The sequence below is a fragment of the Chiloscyllium punctatum genome, chromosome 35 (genome assembly GCF_047496795.1).
Source record: "Chiloscyllium punctatum isolate Juve2018m chromosome 35, sChiPun1.3, whole genome shotgun sequence".
NCBI classification, from domain to species: domain Eukaryota; kingdom Metazoa; phylum Chordata; class Chondrichthyes; order Orectolobiformes; family Hemiscylliidae; genus Chiloscyllium; species Chiloscyllium punctatum.
Genome location: NC_092773.1, coordinates 22,550,872 through 22,577,686, shown reverse-complemented (window position 1 = coordinate 22,577,686; position 26,815 = coordinate 22,550,872). Strand labels below are relative to the sequence as shown.

The 26,815-nt window shown below is 48.5% G+C and overlaps 2 protein-coding genes across 3 annotated transcripts in view; both read right to left on the bottom strand.

Annotated features, from left to right (window-relative positions):
- Window positions 1–15,997, bottom strand: part of LOC140459782 (transmembrane protein 150A-like) — a 35,761-nt gene extending 19,764 nt beyond the window's left edge. For both annotated transcript variants that reach the window (XR_011953864.1, XM_072554303.1), the window contains exons 1-3: window positions 15,712–15,997; window positions 9,664–9,711; window positions 3,642–3,728 (exon numbers count right to left, since the gene is read on the bottom strand). Coding sequence is in view for 1 of the 2 variants with exons in the window: in XM_072554303.1 (XP_072410404.1) it covers window positions 3,642–3,728; window positions 9,664–9,711; window positions 15,712–15,776 (200 nt within the window). In the remaining variant the exon portion in view is untranslated. The remainder of the gene's footprint in view (window positions 1–3,641; window positions 3,729–9,663; window positions 9,712–15,711) is intronic.
- Window positions 15,998–19,665: 3,668 nt separating this feature from the next.
- On the bottom strand, window positions 19,666–24,842 carry LOC140459781 (peptidyl-prolyl cis-trans isomerase A-like). Its single transcript, XM_072554302.1, has 6 exons — window positions 24,703–24,842; window positions 23,800–23,830; window positions 22,513–22,601; window positions 21,568–21,664; window positions 21,044–21,119; window positions 19,666–20,091 (listed from the first exon to the last, which is right to left on the bottom strand). Exons 1-6 carry the CDS (start codon window positions 24,769–24,771, stop codon window positions 19,959–19,961), a joined length of 495 nt encoding a protein of 164 aa, XP_072410403.1. The 5' UTR covers window positions 24,772–24,842; the 3' UTR covers window positions 19,666–19,958.
- Window positions 24,843–26,815: the final 1,973 nt, after the last annotated feature.

The window sequence follows — 26,815 nt, the reverse complement described above, 5'->3', positions numbered from 1 at the left end:
CACGTTATTCAGAAGTGATGTGAGGGACAGTGGGAGAAAAGAACTGCCTCATTGCTTCCTCCTGTAGGCTGTGCGGTTGTGTATTGTTTATTTTCCCGGTCTATATTCAGTCACGTCAGTGCGTCTTATTTAGTATCAAACAAACAGTGAGGAGGGGATAGTACAGGAGAAAACACACAGCAATAGTCGCCCCAAGGGAGTTCACTCACTCCCTCACAAACAATGACGGTCTGCAAACACACCGCTGTCCTGACAGTGGAGAGGGGAGGAGGGGAGTTGTTTTTATTCTGTCAAGGAATGGGAGCAACCCAGGCTAGGCCAGCGCTTGTTTTCCATTTCTGCCTTCATTAAACCATTACATTCCACGTGGTGGAGGTTAATACACAATGCTGTTGCAGGGAGTTCCACAGTTCTGACCCAGCGACACTGAAGGGACGGCCGATAGATTTCTGAGTCGGGACGGTGAGGGGCTCGGAGGGGAACTTGCAGGGGGGTGGGTGTTCCCATGTACCTGCTGCCCCTTGTCCTTCCAGATGGAAGTGGCCGTGGGGTTTGGAAGGTGCTGTCTGAGGAGCCGCTGTAGTGCGTCTCATAGATGGTACCCGCTGCTGTTACTGAGCGTCGGGGGGGGGGGGTTTGTGGGGGTGGGGACAATCAAGCAGGGGGGCTGCTTTGTCCCTGGATGGTTGGATGGTGTTGAGCTTTTCGAGTGTTGTTGGAGCTGCCCCCCCCCCCCCAATCCAGGGCAAACAGGGAGTATTCCCTCACACCCTCCTGACTTGGGCCTTGGAGGGGCAGTGAGTCAATAAATACACGATTCAGGGAAATGAAAAGACTTAGTAGCGATGCAAAAATGCTTATAAAAGGGGGACAGGAAACAATTTAGTTAAATTATAATCAGGTGCAGTTGGGTGCCAAAGAATATTCTCCAATACGGTCAGTTAGTGGGCGGCACGGTGGTACAGTGGTTAGCACTGCTGCCTCACAGCGCCAGAGACCCGGGTTCAATTCCCGCCTCAGGCGACTGACTGTGTGGAGTTTGCACGTTCTCCCCCGTGTCTGCGTGGGTTTCCTCCGGGTGCTCCGGTTTCCTCCCACAGTCACAAAGATGTGCAGGTCAGGAGAATTGGCCGTGCTCAATTGCCGGTAGTGTTAGGTAAGGGGCAAATGTAGGGGTATGGGTGGGTTGCGCTTCGGCGGGGCGGTGTGGACTTGTTGGGCCGAAGTAATCTAATCTTAACGTTAACAGTGACTGATGAATGTTACTAAAAACTGACAGAGAGCTTCTGTTGACGATTTAAGATAATTGACAAAAAGACAACAGGGAGGACAGATGAGGATCATTTTGTGGGCGTTAGTGACCATGTCAGAGAAGTAGTGACCAGCAAATCGAGTGTAAGGGACATAGACTGAATCCGGGGTGGGGGGGGGCTAAACACTGATTAGTTTAATATTAGTGGCAGAAGGCCATTATTGATGGAACAGAAAAAACATCTAGAAAGCGGAAAAGACTGCCAGGGAGTTGGCCTGGATTTGAAGGGGAAGGTCAGGCTTTTCTATCCTTGTTGAATTCTTCAAAGAATGCACAGAAAAGGCAGATTAAAACGAAGCTGCAGGAGGCGGAACACACCCACGGTTATCGAAAGACCTCGCTGATAAATGCAGTCGTCTCTCCAAGGTTAGGTTTGTGGACACAGTGTGTGAGCGCAGCAGAACGGATATCTCGTTCGGCACAAAGAGGGAACAGGAAGACGGAGGGCTGGAATTGCTGCCGAGAGGAAGGTGTTGGAGGGAGTGGGGGGGGGGGGCTGGGTGGTTCCAGTTAACGTGCAGGGGGTGACACAATGCAGCGTGGACCGGCACGGGGTAAAGGAACATCAACCCGAAGCGCGAGGTGCAGGGAAGAGAAGAGGATGGCCACAAATACCTTGGAGGTCTAAATATCAGAAGGGGAATGAGCGCCCTGGAGACACTAATCAATGACACCAGCAGAACAGAAACACAGATTAATCAAAGCATTGCAAAAAAACTGCTTGAATTGCACTGGGGGGGTGATTGAAAAGCAGAGAAATGACAACTAACACATATAGACGTGGTGAGCACCGCACACCATTCTGGTCTCAATGTTATCTACACAAAACAGTCTCGAGGCACGAAAGACGATGCAAGTAAAATGAGCTATAATGAAACCCGAATCAAGCAGTTATAGATTCAAGAGGCTAGGGCTCTTTGGTACAGACAAAAGCAGAACTGATCTGCTATCACCTCAGAAACAGAATAGGCCATACATGGAAGATAGTCACCAATAAATTCAATTGGGCCTTGCAGTATTTTCATACAAGCGAGACCCTGACATAGACACTGTCACAGCTCCACAGCTACAGGTAGGTCAGACCCGGTGAGGATGGAAGATTCCCTTCCTGGAAGCAGATTAATGAACGAGGTGGGTTTGTGTTTGGGAACCACAACCCATTGATTGTGATCGCGATTAGCGAGACCAGAATTTTGTTCCAGATGGATTTGGTGGGATTTGAATGTGTGTCCCCAGAGCATTAATCCAGGGTTCTGGATTATAGGCAGCTGGGGTCTCCCAGTCAGTAAGCTAAGCAGAGGGGATTGGGGCCCTATTGTGTCTAAGTACTCAAGAAAGACTGTTGAACTTTTAACTTTTATTTCTTTATTTTGCTAGTTTTCCCAGAAGGACTTGGCAAAGTCTTTTCCCTGGGGTCGGAGAGTCCAGAACTAGAGGCCATAGGTTTAAGGTGAGAGGGGAAAGTTATAAAAGGGACCTCAGGGGCAACTTTTTCACACAGAGGGTGGTACGTGAGTGGAGTGTGCTGCCAGAGGAAGTGGTGGAGGCTGGTACAATTTAAAAGGCATTTGGGTTGGTATGTGAATAGGAAGGGTTTGGAGGGATATGGGCTGGGTGCTGGCAGGTGGGACTAGATTGGGTTGGGGATATCTGGGTCAGCATGGACGGGTTGGACCAAAGGGTCTGTTTCCGTGCTGTACATCTCTATGACTTTAATGTTATCCATCACCTTATTTTTTTAATGATGCTTTTAACTTTGATACTCTCTTTTACTACTTTGTACTATAGCTTTTTGTCCCTAAGACGGTACGGTGTGCGGCGACATTGTACACTTTCACTGTATTGAGTACACATGACAATAAAATCTACATCAGTTTTATGAGAATACTACTGTTGGCAAAGAGCGTTAAATTATCCAAAGCCTTCTGAGCAAAAGGGAAGATGGATTTGGTGGGATTTGAATGTGTGTCCCCAGAGCATTAATCCAGGGTTCTGGATTATAGGCAGCTGGGGTCTCCCAGTCAGTAAGCTAAGCAGAGGGGATTGGGGCCCTATTATGTCTAAGTACTCAAGAAAGACTCAGTAAAGGCAAAAACAAACCAGGGAAATGGCACTCTGAATAAAAAAAAATGGCTAGAACTTAGGAGAAGGCAGAAGTGGGGCTGGCAGAACTTATTTCTCCCAAACTCCTCACTGAAAAGTTCTGATGCAAGGCCCCACAGGAGATGTGAACCATTTTTCTTACTATGCTGGACTGACAGATCCTGCTGTGCGTGTTTCATTGCAAACGGGGTAGAGAGGAGTACTTGTACAGAATAATTGCCCCTACCTGACCAATGGGATATCCTGAACGGTGCAGCAGCTTTTGGGATAGTCCTGTTTCGTTGTCTCCTCTGAGCAGGACTCGTTATACAACCTTGGGGAGCAGAAAGACACAAACCCTGGTCAGCAGAGAGCCCGGTTTTTCCAGGGCCTATTCGCGTGGAAACCGCGCACCTCCATTTTCCGGGATGTGGGATCCCAAAGCGCCGCACACGTGCTTTGAAACCACAAGCATGGAAAAGGCCAGAGCAGGCCAGTGGGAAAGTCAAGACGGGGGCCGGGCAAATTCAGGAAGTCACCTCCACACAATAACTCCCATCAACAAACACACCGAGCTAGACCCCATCTACCACCCCAAGAAAAAGGATCAGGAAGTGACACCACCACAGGAAATGAGATCACCAACCCAAAGAAACCCAAACATATAAATAGAAAGCAGGAATGATCAGCAGTGCTTCGCCTGAGGCCCACTGAAGATGCTACCGAGTAGGGTGACGAAACGTCTGGTAACGAACCTTCCAGCTCAGCGAGCAAACCTAACATCCAAAACCTCAACCTGAGCTACAAATCTTCTCAAAACGTGCTAATAACTCTTTATATGATTATGTGACGTGCTGAGGTCACCATCAAATCGAATGGTGGAGCAGGCTCGAGGGACTGAACCAGTTACTGCTGCTCCTAATTCTCACCCATGTCATCCAACGCTGAATGGCGGAAGACCCGGGAAGTAGGAAAACAGGCAGGGATCAGGTGGGGAGCAGCAGCGAGTGTGTGTGGGTCAGGGAATCGGGAGGAGCTAGCTCCTCTGATTACAGACTCTGGAGGGGGCGAGAGAGAAGCGAGGAGTCGGAGCAGAAGCAAGGGGCCAGCATGGACAAGGGCAGCATCCAGACGAGAGGAGGGTCTGTTACCATTTACGTTTCTGAGTGGCGGGCAGAGAGTGGGGAGACAACATGAAGACGAACAGTCGACGACGCAGATTCATCTTGACTTTTCCCAACAGCCATCCGATTTCCATGGTGTCGCGAGGAATCTGATTTATCACGACAAACGGGGAATTCTATTTAGATCGTGAACAAAGACTTTGTAGACAGTAGGATGGGCAAACCCAATTCGTAAGTATGGGCACAAGCAACGACTCAAACTGAGAAAGTGAACAACGAGATGTAAAAGTGTGTGCAAACCATGTTTTTTTAAAAATAAAAGTCCTGTAAATCTTTTACACAATTATTCTGAACACCTTGAATCTTTCACGAGGGATAAAAGATTTGGTATATACTGACTGCCCAAATAAGTTAGTTGCTCCCCTTTTTTTCCCTTATTGTTAAATGATTAAAAATTGTGCTGTGCTGTGGCAACCAACGATAGAATAAAATGCAGTGAAAAGCCATCTTTACTGCAAAATATATGTGACAATAAAATCGTGGCAGAGTGGCTCAGTGGTTAGCACCGCTGCCTCACAGCACCAGGGTCTCAGGTTCGATTCCAGCCTCGGGCAACTGTCTGTGTGGAGTTTGCACATTCTCCCTGTGTCCGTGTGGGCTTCCTCCCACAGTCCAAAGATGTGCAGGTTAGGGTGGATTGGCCACGCTCAATTGCCCGTAGTGTTAAGATGTAGGGGAATGGGTCTGGGTGGGTTGCTCTTCGGAGGGTCAGTGTGAACTGGTTGGGCCGAATCTAATCAAAATCAAATCCTAACTATAATGAAAACTTCCATGTCCCTCCATTATGCCACATTCCACAAATAACGTTGCGAAACAAGGTTTTAAGTTAAGCACTGGTACATGGCTCGCACACTATCTTGATCTGATTCATCTGCCAGGTTTTATACGTTACAGCTAGTCGCCCCATTTCAATTTGCGTCATTTTTTCTACCCTCGGTATTTGCTGCCTTCTTTTCTCAAGGTCTGCTTCTTTAGAAAATGATACTGCCTCCTTAATTTAATCACCTAACAAAGGACTTCCCTCAAAAAAAAAATCAACAGGGCCCACAGAAGTTTTTTTTTTAAAAAGAAAATCACCGTGACAGAAAAATATTGCACTGAACCAACTCCTTATTTAAAACTCGAACGAATCTACACTGCAATGCGTGACGTTGCAGCTGTATAGGACATTGGTTGGGCCACTTTTGGAGTATTGCGCTAAATTCCGGTATCCCTGCTATAGGTAAGACGTTAGGAGAAAGTGAGGACTGCAGATGCTGGAGATCAGAACTGAAAAATGTGTTGCTGGAAAAGCGCAGCAGGTCAGGCAGCATCCAAGGAGCAGGAGAATCGACGTCTCGGGCATAAGCCCTTCTACAGGTGCTGCCTGACCTGCTGTGCTTTTCCAGCAACACATTTTTCACAGGTAAGACGTTGTTAAAGGGTGCAGAAAAGATGTTGCCAGGGTTGGAGGGTTTGAGCTACAGGGAGAGGCCAAATAGGTTGGGGCAATTTTCCCTGCAGCGTCAAGAGTCTTGATGGGTGACCTTATAGGAGGTTTATAAAATCATGAAGGGCAATGGGTAGGACAAATAGCCTAAAGTTTTTTTTTCCCCCAGGGTAGAGGGATACAAAATTAGAGGGCGCAGGTTTAGGGTGAGAGGGGAAAGATATGAAAGCGACCTGCGGCATGACGTTTTCAGACACAGGGTAGTGCATGTGTGGAACAAGCTGCCCAAGGAGGTGGTGTGGGGTAGGTACAATTACAACATTAAAAAGGCATTGGGATGAGTATATGAATAGGGACGATTTGTAGGGACATGGGCCGTATGTTGGCAAATGAGACTAGATCAGTTTAGGATATGTGGTCAGCATGTGAGAGTTGGACCAAAGGTTCTGTTTCTGTGCTGTACATCTCTATGATTACATCCTTCTTTCATGTGCAAGATGACCTAGGTGTGCCTCAGCAAACAGTTCTTTCAGACAACTACAACAGAACGCCACCATCAAACGCATCCTCCCCTCATTTCGCAGGAACTGTTCCCGCTGGGACACCCTAGTGCATTCCTCAATTATCACCAACGCCACCCGCACTTCCCAACACCACCTCCCTGCTCACCATCCAAGAGCCCGGACAGTATTTCCAGATGAAGCAGCATTTCACCTGTACCTCTTTCGATGTGGTCGACTGTCTTCGCTGCACCCATTGTCTGCTCTACATTGGAGAAACCAAACTCGGGCTGGGCGACCACTTTGCGGAACACCACCCAGTCAGTGCGCAAGCATGACCCTGACCTTCCTGTAGCCATGATTTGGCGATACCGGTGTTGGACTGGGGTTTCCAAAGTTAAAAACCACACAACACCAGGTTATGGTCCAACAGGTTTAATTGGAAGCGCACTAGCTTTCGGAGCGACGCTCCTTCATCAGGTGATAGTGGAGGGCTCGGTCGTAACACAGAATTTATAGCAACAATTTACAGTGTGATGTAACTGGAATTATACATTGAAGAATTGATTGTCTGTTAAGCCTTTCATCTGTTCGAATACAGTGAGAGTTTCACTTCTTTCATGTGTAAATCACAAAACCCTTTTTTAAAGAAAGTTGAATTCGCTGTTGCACTATCACTGTATTCTTTAGTGCAACAGAGAATTCAACTTTTAAAAAAAAGGGTTTTGTGATTTACACATATAATTTCAGTTACATCACACTGTAAATTGTTGCTATAAATTCTGTGTTACGACCGAGCCCTCCACTATCACCTGATGAAGGAGCGTCGCTCCGAAAGCTAGTGTGCTTCCAATTAAACCTGTTGGACCATAACCTGGTGTTGTGTGATTTTTAACTTCCTGTAGCCAGTTAGTTTAAAACAGCGTCCTGCTCGCATGCCCCACTTGTCTGTCCTTGGCATGCTGCAAAGCTCCTGTGAATCACGGCGCCAAGTGGAGGAACAACATCCCATCTTCAGACTAGGCACTTTACAACCTTCTGGACTTAATATTGAGTTCAACACCTTTGGATTGTGAACCTACTCCCATGCTCTCTCTCTCTCTCTCTCTCTCTCTCTCTCTCTCTCTCCTGGCTTTACTTGTTACATTCTCAGTCACCATGTCCTCTCTCCCCTGCCCCCCACCCCAGTCTTCTGTGTCTGTTCTTTCCAGCCTAGCGGTTAGACACACCATCGTTCAGCTATTCTCAATGTCGATCGCGTACTCTGTACTATCAGCACCCTTTCGCCACCGGCACTCCACCCTCACTCTCCCACTATAGCATAAACGCTGTACCCCCCCCCCCCCCCACCCACTTCATACCAGATGTGATGAAGAGTCATCTAAACTTGAAACTAGCTATCTGTATGTCGGTGAAAGGGTTCAGAGAAAAGATTGACAAGGATGTTGCCAGGGATGGAGGATTTGAGCCACGGAGAGAGACTGAACAGGCTGGGGCTGTTTTCCCTGGAGCGTCGGAGGCTGAGGGGTGACCTTATAGAGATTTACAAAATTATGAGGGGCATGAATGGGGTAAATAGGCAAAGTCTTTTCCCCCTGGGATGGGAGAGTCCAGAACTAGAGGGGCATAGGTTCAGGGTGAGAGGGGAAAGATATAAAAGAGTTTTAAGGGCAACTTTTTCACACAGAGGGTGGTACGTGTATGGAATGAGCTGCCAGAGGAAGTGGTGGAGGCTGGTACAATTGCAACATTTAAGAGGCATTTGGGTGGGTACATGAATATTCTGGATTAGTGGTGCTGGAAAAGCACAGCAGTTCAGGCAGCATCCGAGGAGCAGCAAAATCGACGTTTCGGGCAAAAGCCCTTCATCAGGAAAATGGCTTTTGCCCCGAAACGTCGATTTTACTACTCCTCAGATGCTGCCTGAACTGCTGTGCTTTTCCAGCACCAGTCATCCAGAATCTGGTTTCCAGCATCTGCAGTCATTGTTTTTAACCTGGGCATAGGAAGGGTTTGGAGGGATATGGGCCGGGTGCTGGCAGGTGGGACTAGATTGGGTTGGGATATCTGGGTCAGCATGGACGGGTTGGACCGAAGGGTCTGTTTCTGTGCTGTACATCTCTATTACTCTATGAAAGCTTGTACTTTCAAATAAGCCTGATGGACTATAACCTGGTTTTGTGTGATTTTTAACCAGGCCAACATCAGACTCAAAACGCGAGGTTGCTCTCTCTCTCTCTCCATAACTTGCTGTGCTCTCCAGCATTTGTCGATTCCAGCATCTGCAGTAATTTGCTCCTATAGTGCTTGCAAGAACCGAGTTCCACTTTGTCCAAAGGGAGTGTGCTGAAAGGCGAGAGAGTGTCCCTGGCTCTTGAGCTAGAGGCTCAGGGGATTTGAGTTTCCCCAACACCTCAAGAGCTTGACGGGTCTAGGAAAGTCTGGACAGACAAGCCAAGGGGGGAGGAGGGAGGGTGGAGGGGGGACTTCTGGTCAGCTGCGTCAACACAGAAGCACAAGAGCCATGACCAAACGGTCCCTCGTTCACTGACCGCAAGTGCTGAGACGCCAACCAGGAGGAGACCGCCAAATTCAATTCCGAATCAAGCAGGGAATTTAAAAACACACGCAAAGCCACAACAGTCATGTGCCTCAGTACAGCTGCGGACTTACTCGGGCGGAAAAGATGGAAAGGTATTCCTTAAGGCTTCTTTCTTGCCTGTTTAATATTTAAACACAGGCTGAGAACAGGGACCGATTTCGAGCCAAAAGATTGATTCCAATAGAAGGGGGGAGGGAGAAAGAGCACAGGAACGAATCAGACTGAATTTACCGACACTGCTAGGAGTATAAACTCGGAGAGAGATGGAGGGGGGGGAAAAAGCAGAGCATTAGACCCCCGAGCAATGATTATTTTGCAACCAACCCAGCAGATGTAAACGTTTACACAGCGCGCACTGCGCAGGATGTTTTGCCAGCTGCTCTGACCCCCTGTCCTCAGCAGCGGTATTTTCCACTCTCCTCCTCCTCTCAATCCTTCCCTGGAAATCACCGACCCGACCTCTTTGCCAAGCGGGAGCCCCAATCTCGCCATGCCAAAACCCGGGATGGTTGGAGGGGGGGGGGGAAAGAGAAACGAAATCGTAAACACAGTACCAGTTCTCGACGGGACACACGTGGTGGTTCATCACTGCCATCGCGTAGCTGAAAGGAAGGAAAACATTTAGTCGTCGGTGGGGTAGGGGGGGTTAGACAGGAACTGCAACACTGCGGTTCAGTTAAGGCCACACACAACCAGATCTACAGGATCAGTTCACTAATCTGATCACCTTAAGCCGAGTGCATTGGATTTAAAGGCTTCACTACAAATAAGACACAAGAGATTCCACATTTGACACTGGTGCTGGGGTTTTTTTCCCCCCCCACCTGGTTTCAGCCAACCCTTACAGGCTGGAGGCCTCACACCCTTTTAGCTCACTGACCCTCAGTCCCTGTTTTCCCTGCAAAAGAAACGGATGGCAAGAATTGATCATGCCATGCCTGGTTCGAAGCTGGGGAACTCCAGGCGCCACCTTTACAAGGATATTGTCAGGGTTGGAGGATCTGAGCTACAGGGGGAGGCTGAACAGACTGGGGCTGTTTTCCCTGGAGCATCGGAGGCTGAGGGGGTGACCTTATAGAGGTTTATAAAATCATGAGGGGGCATGGATAGGGTAAATAGACAAAGTCTTTTCTCTGGGGTGGGGGAAAGAGTCCAGAACTAGAGGGGCATAGGTTTAGGGTGAGAGGGGAAAGATATAAAAGAGACCTAAGGGGCAACCTTTTCACCCAGAGGGTGGTACGTGTATGGAATGAGCTGCCAGAGGAAGTGGTGGAGGCTGGTACAATTACAACATTTAAGAGGCATCTGGATGGGTATATGAATAGGAAGGGTTTGGAGGGATATGGGCCGGGTGCTGGCAGGTGGGACTAGATTGGGTTGGGATATCTGGTCGGTATGGACGGGTTGGACCGAAGGGTCTGTTTCCGTGCTGTAAATCTCTATGACTCTATTTCAACCAGTTCCTCCTCAACAAAGCATCTTGCAGTCAGATTTTAAAAAAAATCTTTCATCACATGGGAGCAAGCCCAATGTTTCCTGCCATTCCCTAAGTTGCTCTTCAACTGAGTGGCTTGCTGGGCAGTTAAGAGTCAACTACATCGCTCTGACAGAGTCACGGAGTTGTTTAGCCGGGAACAGACCCTTCGGTCCAACCCGTCCATGCCGGCCCAGATATCCCAACCCAATTCAATTCCATTTTTGCCAGCACCCAGCCTATATCCCTCCAAACCCTTTCTATTCATACACCCATCCAAATGCCTTTTCAATGCTGTCATTGTACCAGCCTCCACCACTTCCTCTGGCAGCTCATTCCAGACACGCACTACCCTGTCTGTGAAAAGGTTGCCCCTTAAGTCTCTTTTATATCTTTCCCCTCTCACCCTGAACCCTCTAGTTCTGGATTCCCCCAGCCCAGGGAAAAGACTTTGCCTATTTATCCTATCCATGCCCCCTCATGATTTTATAAACCTCTATAAGGACACCCCTCAGCCTCCAACGCTCCAGGGAAAACAGCCCCATCCTATTCAGCCTCTCCCTGTAGCTCAAACCCTCCAACGCTGACAACATCCTTGTCAATCTTTTCTGAACCCTTTGAAATTTAACAACATCCTTCCTAAAGCAAGGAGATCAGAACTGTGCGCAGTATTCCAATAGTAGCCTAACCAATGTCCTGTACTGCCACAACATGACCTCCCAACTCCAATACTCAGTACTCTGACCAATAAAGGTAAGCATACCAATGTCTACCTGAGACTCCACTTTCAAGGAACTATGAACCTGCACCCCTAGAGGTCTGTTCCAGCCAGGGTGCGCGAGTACTGCACCTTAATGATTTTTTGCAACATTGGAGTCAAGCTTTGAATTCTATACTTTTGTTTTAAATTGACTGAACTTAAATTCATCGAGTCACTGTGCTGGGATTACAAGTTCAGTGACATTCACAGCATTCCCCATCTGGAACAGCAATCTAAACATTGTTTGTACAACAGAGTCTTTGCTTGTGTTCGGCATGTTAGTACACTGCATGTAGGAGAGGGGTTATTGAGGGCTTCAGCCTACCCCTATATGTGTGGCATTGCGTACTGGTCAATTGTGTTTGAGACCAGTGAGAGAACTCTCCAGGAGCAACAGTGGCTCAGTGGTTAGCACTGCTGCCTCACAGCGCCAGGGACCCGGGTTCGATTCTCACCTCGGGCACCTGTCTGTGTGGAGTTTGCACATTCTCACCACCACCCCCCCCCCCGCGTTTACATGGGTTTCCACCAGGTGCTCCGGTTTCCTCCCGCAGTCCAAAGACGTGCAGGTTAGGTGAATTGGCCGTGCTATGCCCATAGTATTCAGGGATGTGTAGGTTGGGTGAATTGGCCGTGCTATGCCCATAGTATTCAGGGATGTGTAGGTTAGGTGCATTGGCCTTGCTATGCCCATAGTATTCAGGGATGTGTAGGTTAGGTGAATTGGCCGTGCTATGCCCATAGTATTCAGGGATGTGTAGGTTGGGTGAATTGGCCGTGCTATGCCCATAGTATTCAGGGATGTGTACGTTAGGTGAATTGGCCGTGCTATGCCCATAGTATTCAGGGATGTGTAGGTTGGGTGAATTGGCCTTGCTATGCCCATAGTATTCAGGGATGTGTAGGTTAGGTGAATTGGCCGTGCTATGCCCATAGTATTCAGGGATGTGTAGGTTGGGTGAATTGGCCGTGCTATGCCCATAGTATTCAGGGATGTGTAGGTTGGGTGAATTGGCCGTGCTATGCCCATAGTATTCAGGGATGTGTAGGTTGGGTGAATTGGCCGTGCTATGCCCATAGTATTCAGGGATGTGTAGGTTGGGTGAATTGGCCGTGCTATGCCCATAGTATTCAGGGATGTGTAGGTTGGGTGAATTGGCCGTGCTATGCCCATAGTATTCAGGGATGTGTAGGTTGGGTGAATTGGCCGTGCTATGCCCATAGTATTCAGGGATGTGTAGGTTAGGTGAATTGGCCGTGCTATGCCCATAGTATTCAGGGATGTGTAGGTTGGGTGAATTGGCCGTGCTATGCCCATAGTATTCAGGGATGTGTAGGTTGGGTGAATTGGCCGTGCTATGCCCATAGTATTCAGGGATGTGTAGGTTAGGTGAATTGGCCGTGCTATGCCCATAGTATTCAGGGATGTGTAGGTTGGGTGAATTGGCCGTGCTATGCCCATAGTATTCAGGGATGTGTAGGTTGGGTGAATTGGCCGTGCTATGCCCATAGTATTCAGGGATGTGTAGGTTGGGTGAATTGGCCGTGCTATGCCCATAGTATTCAGGGATGTGTAGGTTGGGTGAATTGGCCGTGCTATGCCCATAGTATTCAGGGATGTGTAGGTTAGGTGAATTGGCCGTGCTATGCCCATAGTATTCAGGGATGTGTAGGTTGGGTGAATTGGCCGTGCTATGCCCATAGTATTCAGGGATGTGTAGGTTGGGTGAATTGGCCGTGCTATGCCCATAGTATTCAGGGATGTGTAGGTTGGGTGAATTGGCCGTGCTATGCCCATAGTATTCAGGGATGTGTAGGTTGGGTGAATTGGCCGTGCTATGCCCATAGTATTCAGGGATGTGTAGGTTGGGTGAATTGGCCGTGCTATGCCCATAGTATTCAGGGATGTGTAGGTTGGGTGAATTGGCCGTGCTATGCCCATAGTATTCAGGGATGTGTAGGTTGGGTGAATTGGCCGTGCTATGCCCATAGTATTCAGGGATGTGTAGGTCGGGTGAATTGGCCGTGCTATGCCCATAGTATTCAGGGATGTGTAGGTCGGGTGAATTGGCCGTGCTATGCCCATAGTATTCAGGGATGTGTAGGTTAGGTGAATTGGCCGTGCTATGCCCATAGTATTCAGGGATGTGTAGGTTGGGTGAATTGGCCGTGCTATGCCCATAGTATTCAGGGATGTGTAGGTTGGGTGAATTGGCCGTGCTATGCCCATAGTATTCAGGGATGTGTAGGTTAGGTGAATTGGCCGTGCTATGCCCATAGTATTCAGGGATGTGTAGGTTGGGTGAATTGGCCGTGCTATGCCCATAGTATTCAGGGATGTGTAGGTTGGGTGAATTGGCCGTGCTATGCCCATAGTATTCAGGGATGTGTAGGTTGGGTGAATTGGCCGTGCTATGCCCATAGTATTCAGGGATGTGTAGGTTGGGTGAATTGGCCGTGCTATGCCCATAGTATTCAGGGATGTGTAGGTTAGGTGAATTGGCCGTGCTATGCCCATAGTATTCAGGGATGTGTAGGTTGGGTGAATTGGCCGTGCTATGCCCATAGTATTCAGGGATGTGTAGGTTGGGTGAATTGGCCGTGCTATGCCCATAGTATTCAGGGATGTGTAGGTTGGGTGAATTGGCCGTGCTATGCCCATAGTATTCAGGGATGTGTAGGTTGGGTGAATTGGCCGTGCTATGCCCATAGTATTCAGGGATGTGTAGGTTGGGTGAATTGGCCGTGCTATGCCCATAGTATTCAGGGATGTGTAGGTTGGGTGAATTGGCCGTGCTATGCCCATAGTATTCAGGGATGTGTAGGTTGGGTGAATTGGCCGTGCTATGCCCATAGTATTCAGGGATGTGTAGGTCGGGTGAATTGGCCGTGCTATGCCCATAGTATTCAGGGATGTGTAGGTTGGGTGAATTGGCCGTGCTATGCCCATAGTATTCAGGGATGTGTAGGTCGGGTGAATTGGCCGTGCTATGCCCATAGTATTCAGGGATGTGTAGGTTAGGTGAATTGGCCGTGCTATGCCCATAGTATTCAGGGATGTGTAGGTTGGGTGAATTGGCCGTGCTATGCCCATAGTATTCAGGGATGTGTAGGTTGGGTGAATTGGCCGTGCTATGCCCATAGTATTCAGGGATGTGTAGGTTGGGTGAATTGGCCGTGCTATGCCCATAGTATTCAGGGATGTGTAGGTTGGGTGAATTAGTCAGTAGCAAATGCTGACTAGTAGGGGAATGGGTTACTGTTCGGAGGTTCGGTGTGGACTTGTTGGGCTGAAGGGCCTGTTCCACACTGTGGAAATTCTAATCCTGCTTTGAGAACTACTAAACAGAGATAGTACAGGTTGGAGGATCTGAGCTACAGGGAGAGGCTGAACAGGCCGGGGCTGTTTTCCCTGGAGCGTCGGAGGCTGAGGGGTGACCTTGTAGAGGTTTACAAAATCGTGAGGGGGCATGGACAGGGTAAATAGGCAAGGTCTTTTCCCCCTGGGCTGGGGGAGTCCAGAACTAGAGGGGCTATAGGTTTAGGGTGAGAGGAGAAAAATGTAAAAGAGACCAAGAGTTCAGAAACTGACTTACAACCTAGAGTTCTGTAAGGGGTACGGAAGTGTTGCTGAGCACATTATGCCAGTGGGCAATCTGCAAAGTCTCAGCTTCTTCTATTTGTTACAGAAGGTGGGGCAGGGGAGAAACAACATTTAAACAGAGTATATCCACCTAACGCATCACTTATATTCATGGTATACCTCCTGTTTTACTTCAAAAAAGTAATTTACGCCTCATGTTAAATGAAGTTCCAGGATCAGTAAAACAGAGTAAAATGCACTATTTCAGCAACCACACAAAAATAACCTCAAATCTTCAACACACACAGATCAGACAGTTATGCATTTGGAACTGGTCAGCTTAAAAAAAACAGCAGCCCTGGGAATGTCTGGGATGAGGGGGCTCCCTGCCATTGATAACTGGCCAGAAGGAGCAGGCGCAGTTCGGCCAGCCGTCCGCCGGCCGTGCGAGCAGGCGCAATCCGCGGGTTGACCAAGTGCCGGCCGGCCGCTGACCGAGGGAGCAAGCGCAGTTCGGCCAGCCGTCCGCCGGCCGGGCGAGCAGGCGCAGTCCGCGGGCTGACCAGGTGCCGGCCGGCCGGCCGGCCGCCGACCGAGGGAGCAAGCGCAGTTCGGCCAGCCGTCCGCCGGCCGGCCGGGCGAGCAGGCGCAGTCCGGCCAGCCCCGGGGTGTCAAGGCAACGGCCGCATGAGGAGGATCCGAGTGAGGAGCGCGACGGGAGGCAAGCTGAAAGCAAATTCCCCCTGATCCCCAAATAAATAACTGACGAGGTGCAGGCTACTCACACGATCCATATGCCGGTGATGGAGAAGGCGGACAGGCTGACGGGCAGGATCAGCCACGCAGTCATCGGGAAGCCCTCCGCCGGACACTCGGGAGGAGGGGGGAGAGAGAGGTGAAGGAGGGAGAAGGCCACCTCCCGCTCCCTCCCTCAAACACACACTCACCAGAGAGAGCTGCTTCCCCTCCTCCCCGGGACCCAGGCCGGCTCCGCTCGCCGCCTCACACACTGCCCGCTCATGGCCAGACCCGTCTCTCTCTCTCCCTCTCCACAACCCCCGTTTCCCCACTGCGCAAGCGCACCTCTCCTGGGAAGGACTGTGGTGGTGGTGGTGGGGAACTACAACTCCCAGCCTGCACCGAGGCGGTACGTAATGACGCAACACGGGAACGCGATGACCGCATGGGTTGGGGACCAGCGTCTCTGTTGCCTCCTGTCGAGTACAAGTGGTTACATCGCTGAGCGCCTCTGTCCTATCTGCAGGCAGGCACCTGAACTTCTAATCTCCTGGTATTTTTAATTCTGGGTCATAACATCTAAGGCTCTATATAAGGCCTGCTGCTGGAAAATGGGACTAGCGTAGATTTAGTGATACCGACTCCGTGGGTTCAAAGGTTTCTTACTTTATGTTTCCATACCGACCTCCCCATGGGACACTGTTCAAATGAAGCTCAAGTGATGGCACTGCCACCTATGCTTTAGTCACCCGTCACACATCAAGGGCTCCATCCGCAGGTCAAATACAACTTTTTAGGTACACCTCTGGGGCAGATGAGACTTGGAATCCGTGCCTCCTGGCTCAGAGGTAGGGCCACTGCCTCTGCACCACAAGAGCCCAGTCGGGAAATGTCATTACACACCTCTGAGGCAGGTCAGAGAATGTTCAAACGAGGATGATCTCTGGTATGGAGGGATTGCCCCGTTAAACAGGTTGGGATTCTACTCATTAGTGATAAGGGAAGCTTGACACAGTAATGACCGATTCTAGAGCCAGAGGGCATAGTACCAGAAACAAAGGATCTGCCAATTTAAGATTGAGAGGAGGAATTCCTCCAATCAAGGGACTGAGTGTCTTTGGAACTTCCTTCCACACAGAATTGTAGGATGAGAGTCCTTCTTGTCAAGACATTCTTGTAGGAGCAAATTACTGCAGATGCTGGAACTCACAGGAGGTCAGGCAACATCCATGAAAGAGAGCAGCTTGATCAGTCTGGAAATCAAGGGTAACAAGGGAGCAGGCTTAAGGGGGCCCTGTGGACTTGAACCATGGGTCCTGGGTCTCCTGGCCCAAAACGAAGGACACTACCACTGCACAAGAGGACAATTTCAGATTATAGGCCTCTGCTCCCATTTATTTTGCGTTGTCAGTGATGACTATTTTCCATTTACACTTCTTCTAGACATATTTGTTTTACTTGGTAAAAACAAATGACTGCAGATGCTGGAAACCAGATTCTGGATTAGTGGTGCTGGAAAAGCACAGCAGTTCAGGCAGCATCCAAGTAGCTTCAAAATTGACATTTTGGGCAAAAGCCCTTCATCAGGAATAAAGACAGTGAGCCTGAAGCGTGGGTGAGTGGGGGGAGGGGATGAAGGTGATAGGTCAGGGAGAAGGTGGAGTGGATATGATTTTATCAAACAATGACTATTGTTTGCTCTCCTGCCCCACTTCTACTTAACATGTAGTTTCTAAACTTTTCCATGTGATCAATCTCAAATGCATGCAACTTTAATTTCTTCAAAGTCTCTAGAGTAAATTTCACGTAACTTAGATTTCAGATGTCCAGCATCCAGTCTTTTCTACTCAAAAGGGCCAAGCCCACCCTATGCTCTTTAGGAGAGAGAGAGATAAGCTCTCAAAATTTGGCCCACCACTGTCAGATTTATGTACACACCTCCAAAGGTCTATGTTCCTGAATTAATTTCACAATTACTGCAGTTCTATTTATATTGCTGTTCCTCAAAACAAGGTAAATTACTTCAGTTCTCAGTGGTGAATTCCAACCAGAAGCCTATTTTTGTGTTCTCTTGAAGTCCATCAGTCTTCAGCATTTACCACAAGTTGGTCCACAAACTAACTATTGCTATGCAGAGCAAAAAAAAACTATATTCCAATACTAAACCAGAAGGCACTTCACTATCTCTCTCCAGTTCACTTCTGCTCATTTGTCCTTATAGCTCCATTATCACTTTAATCAGTGGGGGTCTAAAAGTTCCGAGTTTGTGTCATGCTTTCCAAATGTCCAAATACATAGCATTAGCTGCACATTTATCCATTAAAAGTGACATTTTAGTAGACTAGCAAGCCACCCTATTATAGGGTTTTGAAATCCCAAATGATTAAATTAGAATATTAATGCCTTTAGGTAAGAACTTCTATTCTTGTCTGGTCAGCCTTACTTCAAACTCCAGGTCAGCAGGCATTTGTTAAGATTGTCAAGAGTTACAAATCACAACACCAGATTACAGTCCAACAGTTTTATTTGCAGTTTATAGCTTTTGGAGTACTGCTCCTTCAGGCAGCTGTGGAGCAGGATCTTACAATCCAGTTAGCAGACAAAGGAGCAGCACTCTAAAAGCTAGTACTTTCCAATAAATCTTTTGGACTGTTACCTGGCGAATTTTAACTGTCCACCCCAGTCCCTCCACAATCAAGAATGCCAGGAGGCAGACATCTCAAAAACATCCTCCGATTGTTACACAAGGATAATGCTAACCTTGCTATTGATATCTCACAAGAGATAAATCAAGTAGTCAATGTGCTTGAAAGACCAAAGCAGCGAGTAGACTACACAGCCTTGAGCCAGTTATTTAAATCATGGCAAATTGGTTGTGATCTCAACTTTGCTCCATCAATCCAAGGTGACATTCACTGCAGTCCCTCCCAAGTACTTTAACCCACTGTTGTCAATGCTCATTAAAAAGAGGGTGCAGTAACACCTGTAATTCTCTAGTTTTCCATTATCCCATCTCCAGGTGGTTTGGCACCAGTGCCAAAATCTTTACAATTTAACTAATTTCCTCTGCAATCTTCAGTGGTTGCTTAGCTGGGCAAAAACATTATGAAGCTAATTTTTAATAACTTTTATCCAAATGCACTATGCCTCATTTCACACCAGAGTAGTGTCTCAGACATTTGAGAGTCTGCCTCAAATGGAAGTGCATTTTTATTCCTTAACCCACGTGCATACTTGTAAAACCACTTACAACTGGTTTCAGACTGAACACAACTAGGGGAAGTAGACAATTCAGCTACCTGAACTGCTGTTCCAAGTACAATCATGGCTGATTTCAAACTTTCCTGCCTACTTCCCATTAATTCAATTAAATGTACCTCAAATGTAGAGTGCCCTGGCACCCACTGCAATCTGGTTGATGGATTTCACTTAGAAGTAATAATGTGGTAAAGTCTGAGATTCTGCATTTTGGTAAGAAGAGTCTAGACTATTTTAATAAACGGTAAGGCTTCACAAATCTAGAGCCCAAAGGTAATATTGTGTCCTACTTCAGGATTCTGAAGGTTAGTTGTTGAGCAGAGCTAACAATGGGCCAAATGATCCAATCCTACTTTTAAAGTCTACTAAACTTTAAGCAGACCTTTCTAGATCACCCCACAAAAGGGCAATGTCCACTTTAGTATACATGAATTAGATCTCATTCTTTTAAAAATTTCAAGTATTGCCTAAATTCAATCTCAAATAAAAGCCAGTCAATTCTGGAAAGACTCCAGTAAACCTTCTGAACTGCCTCCAGTGCAGTTACATGGCTCCTTAAGGGAGCTAAACTGTATACAGTACTAGAGGCTGATCTTGCTTCCTTTAGTGGAACCATACCTGACATGACTAATTTTAAAAAGCTCATTATTTTCAAGAGCCATTAATGCTAACACCACCATTTATCTGGGTCACCATTAACAGTTAGTTTCTAAAACTGAAAAATGAAGGGACAGAAAACTAGGTGACAAGTATTTAGTTTATTTGAATGCAGTGATTCAGTATAAGGCAACAGTCAATAATTACATCTGAATGGTTGTTCCCATTATAAAACAAGCATTGGTCCAGTAGCTGAATGAAGCAAAGCACTGTCATATCACTAGTATGAAGTGTTATACTAGCCCAACTACACCACAGCATGAATGACTAATCATGGCAAACAAGTGATCTTTGAATTTCACTTTTCTGACAATGAGAAGGAGAGATTCTGGTCAGCAGTTGGGTGGACTACATACAGTAGCTGTTTTGAATGCTGGCATTACAACTCCCCACAGTCAGTAATGACAACACGGGAGCTTGTTGTCCCATTTCTTGATCCAACAGCTTCCATCGCCTTCACAACGGCCATCCCTTCTACAACTTTTCCAAACACAACATGCTTTCCATTTAACCTGGAAAAAAAGTTGAAAAGACAGCTCAAGTTTCAGTCAATGTATCAAATGAGATTCAGTTTGTAAATCAGAGCATCATGCCCAATGTCTAGTGATGACCAGAGAAACGAGAAAAATAAAATAGCAGAGGTGGGGGAAAATTGGTCCAACTGGATCAATAGGTTAGTGCCAAGGAGTCCTTTTAAAAGGATCACAGGAACAGACCACCTTCAGCCCAGCAAGTTCCAGTGGCAGAACAAAGCAAGCTTTAAGACTAATGAAGCAATGGCACTGTCCTAGTCAGGCAGGTGAACACTATCCCTCAATGCTGTAAGGGGTGAGCTTTTATCTTAGCACTGATTAAAGTGGCATCAAGACAGTGAAACCAAGTAAATTACTGTGTCAAGTGTTTGTTGCTCTGAAGAGAACCTAACACCAATTTAGGAATACTATCCAACAAAACAGCTGCAAACCCAACTAAGCTTCAATTTGGGGCAGCATGGTGGCTCAGTGGCTAGCACCAATGCCTCAAGTGCCAGGGACTGAGGTTCAATTCCAACCTCTGGCAACCACCTGCATGGAGTTGGCACATTCTCCTTGCAACTACAAGTTTCCTCCCACAATCAAAAAAGGCATACAAGTGAGGAATTGGCCATGCTAAATTGCTCAGTGTTCAGGGATGCGTAGGTTAGGTGCATTAGTCAGGGGGAAAATGTAGAGTAATAGGTTCAGAGAACCAAACTACATGGACTTGTTGGGTTGAGGAGCTTGTTTCTATACTGTAGGAATTATATGATTCTATTGGTTCCTTCACATTATCCAAAGTCAGTCTGATCCAACTACACCCTCCACCATGGGCCAATGACATGATCCATTCCTTAGAATATAGATCATGCTACCTCGAACAAAAAATAAAATAGCTGCGACATAATACAAGAGCACCTGTTGACTAGCTATAGGCAAGAATCCTTACCATTCAGTATCTGCAGTACAGATGAAGAACTGTGACCCATTTGTATTGGGCCCAGCATTAGCCATTGACAATATACCTGTAATTAAAACAATTAGTTACTGACTAAAACTAGGCATCAAAAACAGTACTCTTCACTTAAGGGTAGTGTTTTCCCCAAGCCTCCCAACTTACATAATACAGACCAAAGTTGTGCTAGACTATGCTGACAGGTCTGCAGTTCAAACAGACATCAGGTGAGACAGTTAGAGCCCCAACTACATTTGGATTGCTGTCCAGTCAATTGTTCACTTTTCATACTTTGGTGAATGTTTGTGGTTTGTACACCTAAATCTTTCAAAAACACTTCTAAATCAGGCAACAGGACTTTAATGCAGATGTTTCTGGCTCAAACAGGGGTGCAGCTCACTGCAGGTTACAATGCTCAACCACAAAGGGGTAAAACCTACAGCTGCCTTCCACAAAAGATCTTTCTTTCATTTTACACAATTCCACACATAGCAAGGTTACATTCAAATTGTATTTACCAATGCCTTCATGGCGCAGAGTGAAGTTTTCATCTTCAAATTTGGTACCATAGATGGACCTGCCACCAGTACCATTGCCAGCTGTGAAGTCTCCACCCTGCAGAATGCAGACATCCAAATTAGTCAGATCCAGAACAAACATCACTACTTCATGGCAAGCACCGCAACATTCAGCACTGCCATTTCAACACACCCCAAAGATTGTACAACTGAATGAATAGTACCAAATTGCAGGATGCAGACCCTTTTCCAATGCAAGAGTCAGTACTGAAACATGCCATTTTTCAGATAGAAATATTAAACCAAAGTCTGATAGTCTTTAAGAATACAAATCACATTATGTGGAGTATCCTGTCCAGTAAATCTCTGATCACCACAATACTGCTTACTGGTTGAGCAGTTACTGCTCTCATTTGAGAAATCTCAGAACCCAAGTGTTCTCTTCCTCAGGTCAGGCCACCCCATACACAAGTTAAAACAAACAAGTTAAAGACACCTTCAAAGTAGCCCAGATTCAACTTAACTAAAATCAATTACAAGACAAAGAAACCTGCAAAGTCGCTTTCATCAAACCCACATTTCCTACATGTCAAGCAAGAATTCGACTGACTAGTGGGTCAGAGACATTGAGCAGGAAGGCTTTGCTTCGGAGCCAAGGCAAGAAGCAAATCTTGAAGAATTGCTGCTTTACGTTTCTGGTTTGAAATGCAAGGTGATGCAGCAAGACTGCACATTAGGCGATTTACTACTACAGCTGGAAGCAACTCAAGACACATGACTGTGGCCAACCAGCAATTAACTTATTTGGTCCAACTTGTACATGCTATTCATTTGGACATTAAATTGTGGCAGGAGATAGTATCTGTATGGTACTTCAAGTGAATATTTTAAAAGAAAATTTATATGTATAGTTACAAGTATATCCAGTTCTTAAAGGAGACTTACCTGGCACATAAAGCCAGGAATTATTCGGTGGAAAACTGATCCTCTGTAGCCAGAACCTTGTTCCTTTAAGCACAGTTGACGGAAGTTCTCTGTTTAAAGGAAAGATTTGAACAAAACTCCAACCTTCTAAATGGAAGTGAATAGGTGAAATGCAGTCACTGCATCTCAACTGCCTTCTCAACTACACCTCCTGACAGCATGACTTGCTATTATATTCAAATTATTGCCAGAATTCAAGTGCTCCAAAGAGTCTATATCCATTCAAACAGTATTTGGGATCAGTCAACTTGGATTTATTTCAAATAAAAAAATCCAACTAGCTGTTCTAGAAAATTACATAATTCATAGGCTTTCCTTTCCTACCATTCAGCCTGAAAAATGCATGTCCCAACTTAAAAAATTTAGGGGAAGGATTGTGAATGGTACGATCCTAAAAATGCTTAAATAACAGATGGAAAGACAATAGGGAAGGCAGTCAAGGTAGTGAAAGCAGATGGGAAGTTTTTTTTAAAAAATGAAAATGTTAATACACGCAAGACATCCAAGGCAGGTGGGACCTGTACCTACAACTTTCTGGCCCAAGGGTAGGGGCACTACCAGTGTGCAAAGAGCCCCAACAGCATTATTAGCTAAAAGCACAGAATACAAGAACAGGGAGCTTAGGTTAGAGTACTGTGCAGAGTCCTGGTCACCACCTAGGAAGAGACTGCACTAGATGAGTTGCAGAGGAGATTTACTAAATGTTGCCTGGGTTGAAGGGCCTGAGCAAGTGGAAAAATTGAATGGGAAAGGAATTGAAAAGCTGCTAATGGGGTTTTCCTTAGAAGAGGAAAGGAGAGATAACCAAAGAACAAGATTAAGGCACATTGTTCCATTAGTATAAAGGGGCAATAGCCAGAGACAAGTGTTGGAATGTCAAGAACAGAGTTAAGGAGAACTTATTCCAATCAAGATGGAGAGAGAGTCTGTAACTCCCTGAAAGAGCATTAGTCTTGTAACACTTAGATATTCACTGATCAACAGCCTCTAGGGATTATGGGTCAAAGGCTGGAAAGTGGGATCAATGTAGTCAGATCGGTCAAGTTGTGTTGATAGTGGGTTATACAAACACCTTTGCTGAAAATCATCTGAGCCATTATACTACCATATATTGACTTATGGAGCCCTCAAATTGTTTAAGTTACAAATTGTTTGTTTTCCACAATTCATTGGCCACAAACCAGGGCTGAAATGATGCAAGTAAAAATCTTAATCAAAAGCCCAAAAAAATGCCTTTAATCTGCTCACCTGCAGTCTTTGGAACAACATCCTTTCTTAGCTAGTGGATAAAAAAAAAGGAGAAACAATTAGATAAAAAACTCAAGCCACATGAAGTCACACAGACACAAGTGGCCCAGGCAGTAACCATTCTAAGCAGGAGGATGATTTTGGAACAAACTCTCAGAATTTACAGAAAGACGACAAAAGGATGATGGGCAAGGCACATGTAGCCACAATAGAAGTGGCACAGGCAACAAAACAGAAGTCACTAGAGAAGAGGTTTATAAAATCATTGGGAGGTGGGGGGGCATGGACAGGATATACAGGAGAAAATGTTTGCCCTGGGGAGGGGGGAAGGAAGAAAGAGGAGAAGGAGAGTATAGAACTAGGAGGAGCACAGGTTTAGGGAGAGAGAGGGGAAAGATATATAAAAAAGGAGACTTAAGGGGCAACTTTTTCCCCCCCACACAGAGGGTGGTACGTGCATGACTCTAAACCCCTCCCAGATCATAAGAGAAACTGTTAGACGAGGGGACAGCGAATGGTCATGGGAGGGCACACATCTTTATAAAGAGGGAGAAGGAACAAGGATGCAGAACAGAAAGAAAGATGGGAGCATTTTTTTTCCCCCTTCGCCTGCGGAGGGAGAAGAAGAAAAAAATAAAAAAAGCCAACTTCGAGAGAAAAAAAAATAAAAATCAGAATGTAACCTAATGCACGATTAAAGACATCCATCCATCAGCATCCATCCACCCATCCATCTCTCTCTCTCTCACATGGAGGACCATCAGGAGAATGGGGAGGGAAAGAGATAAAATGGCGGCCACCGCCATTACCCCCCCCCCCCCAACAATATAACACCATCAGGTAATCACCCCCACCATTAACAACGGTCAGGAGCACACAAAGCAAGAGTTAAACCCGCCCGACCTCGAACACGATGCGTCCGGCTGGCTGGTTGCCGATAGAGATGTCGAAGAAGACTTTCGGGTTAGCCATTGCGTGTCGGACCGTTAGCCTCGCCGTCCGCTCAAATAGAAAAAAATACCCCACCACGTCCCAGCTTCCACTCACCCGCCCCCCCCCCCCCTCTTCCTTTTATAGCCTGCGCCGCCCGACTCGACCCGCCTCCTGGCGCTCACCCGATTGACACCCCTGTCCGCCAATAGGCGACGGGACAACCCGCCGGTTGACGGCCGCTCCCGCCAATCGGCGGTCGGGGCGCCCCCCTCCGCTGGATGGAGTTCGCGCTGAGTTGATGGGCGGCCCCTCTCACCAATCGGCGACCGGCACCCGGGCTGATGGACGGCCGCCTCACCAGTCGACGGCCGGCCCGCTGCCGGGTGGGCGGGCATCGGGTCAGGAAAACAGGTGGCGGCGGGACCAATCGCGTGGCGGCGGTAACGGGATGGACGGGCGGACGGACCAATGGGAACAGACCTCCCGCCCGCACTGATTAAAAGAAAGATCCCCTCGGTCGTGAATATTTTGTAAAAATTCCAAAAGGTGGTTTTATTATTTTTTTTTTGTCCACATTTCTCCCCCAACTATAAATTTTTTTAAAAAAATCAAACTGACGAGAGCAGATGGAGGGAGTGCGCGAAGTGGGCGAGACGGTCCAAATTCTATCGACTGATAACGGTAACAAATGTATAATCCCCGCACTTTTAATACCCCAAAATAATCATTATTTTAGATAAAAAATACTGATTCAAGCGTGTATTTTGTGGTGAGGGGGGAGGGGGGAGGTTGGTGCCTCCGTCCCGTTTCTTTCCCTCTCCGAACGGATTTTAATTTCGCTTCAGTTCAGTCCGACCTTCCCGTAAAAATAAAAGTCGGGTCTGGAGCGTCGGCGTTGTGTTTTTATTCCCCCTCCCTCCCTTTTGTTTTGTTCTGGGTCGGTCTTGGGGAGAGGGTTGCTGCGCTCGAAGGGAAAGAGCTCTCTCTCAAAATGGTCACCGGCTTCCAGAATGTTCTCTCCGTGGTCAAGGTGCAGAGGCAATGGGGCTGTGGGGGGCTGTGGGGGGCTGGGGGCTGTGGGGGGCTGTGGGGGGCTGGGGGCTGTGGGGGGCTGGGGGCTGTGGGGGGCTGGGGGCTGTGGGGGCTGGGGGGGGGGGGGGCTGTGGGGGCTGTGGGGGGGGGGGGGGGGGCTGTGGGGGCTGTGGGGGCTGTGGGGGGGGGGGGCTGGGGGCTGTGGGGGGGGGGGGCTGTGGGGGGCTGGGGGCTGTGGGGGGGGGGCTGGGGGGGGCTGGGGGCTGTGGGGGGGGGGCTGGGGGCTGTGGGGGGGGGGGGCTGGGGGGGCTGGGGGCTGTGGGGGGGGGCTGGGGGGGCTGGGGGCTGTGGGGGGGGGGGCTGGGGCTGGGGGCTGTGGGGGGGGGGCTGGGGCTGGGGGCTGTGGGGGGGGGGCTGGGGCTGGGGGCTGTGGGGGGGGGCTGGGGCTGGGGCTGTGGGGGGGGGGCTGGGGCTGTGGGGGGGGGGCTGGGGCTGGGGCTGTGGGGGGGGGGGGGGGCTGGGGCTGTGGGGGGGGGGGGGGCTGGGGCTGTGGGGGGGGGGCTGGGGCTGTGGGGGGGGGGGGGGCTGGGGCTGTGGGGGGGGGGGGGCTGGGGCTGGGGCTGGGGCTGTGGGGGGGGGGGGGGGGGGGCTGGGGCTGGGGCTGTGGGGGGGGGGGGGGGCTGGGGCTGTGGGGGGGGGGCTGGGGCTGTGGGGGGGGGGGGGGCGCTGGGGCTGTGGGGGGGGGGGCTGGGGCTGTGGGGGGGGGGGGGGGCGCTGGGGCTGTGGGGGGGGGGGGCTGGGGCTGTGGGGGGGGGGCTGGGGCTGGGGCTGGGCTGTGGGGGGGGGGGCTGGGGCTGTGGGGGGGGGGGGGGCTGGGGCTGTGGGGGGGGGGGGGGGGCTGGGGCTGTGGGGGGGGGGGCTGGGGCTGTGGGGGGGGGGGGGGGGGCTGGGGCTGTGGGGGGGGGGGCTGGGGCTGGGGCTGTGGGGGGGGGGGCTGGGGCTGGGGCTGTGGGGGGGGGGGGGGCTGGGGCTGTGGGGGGGGGGGGGGCTG

What these genes read in the sequence shown, in the direction of transcription:
- LOC140459781 (XM_072554302.1), bottom strand. Translation starts at nt 24,771, where the DNA reads ATGGCTAACCCGAAAGTCTTCTTCGACATCTCTATCGGCAACCAGCCA. An exon ending in CCGGACGCATCGTGTTCGAG is followed by an intron (nt 23,831 to 24,702) that starts GTCGGGCGGGTT and finishes TTTATCCACTAG; the next exon opens with CTAAGAAAGGATGTTGTTCC. An exon ending in TGTACTGCAGATACTGAATG is followed by an intron (nt 20,092 to 21,043) that starts GTAAGGATTCTT and finishes CTTTTTTTCCAG; the next exon opens with GTTAAATGGAAAGCATGTTG.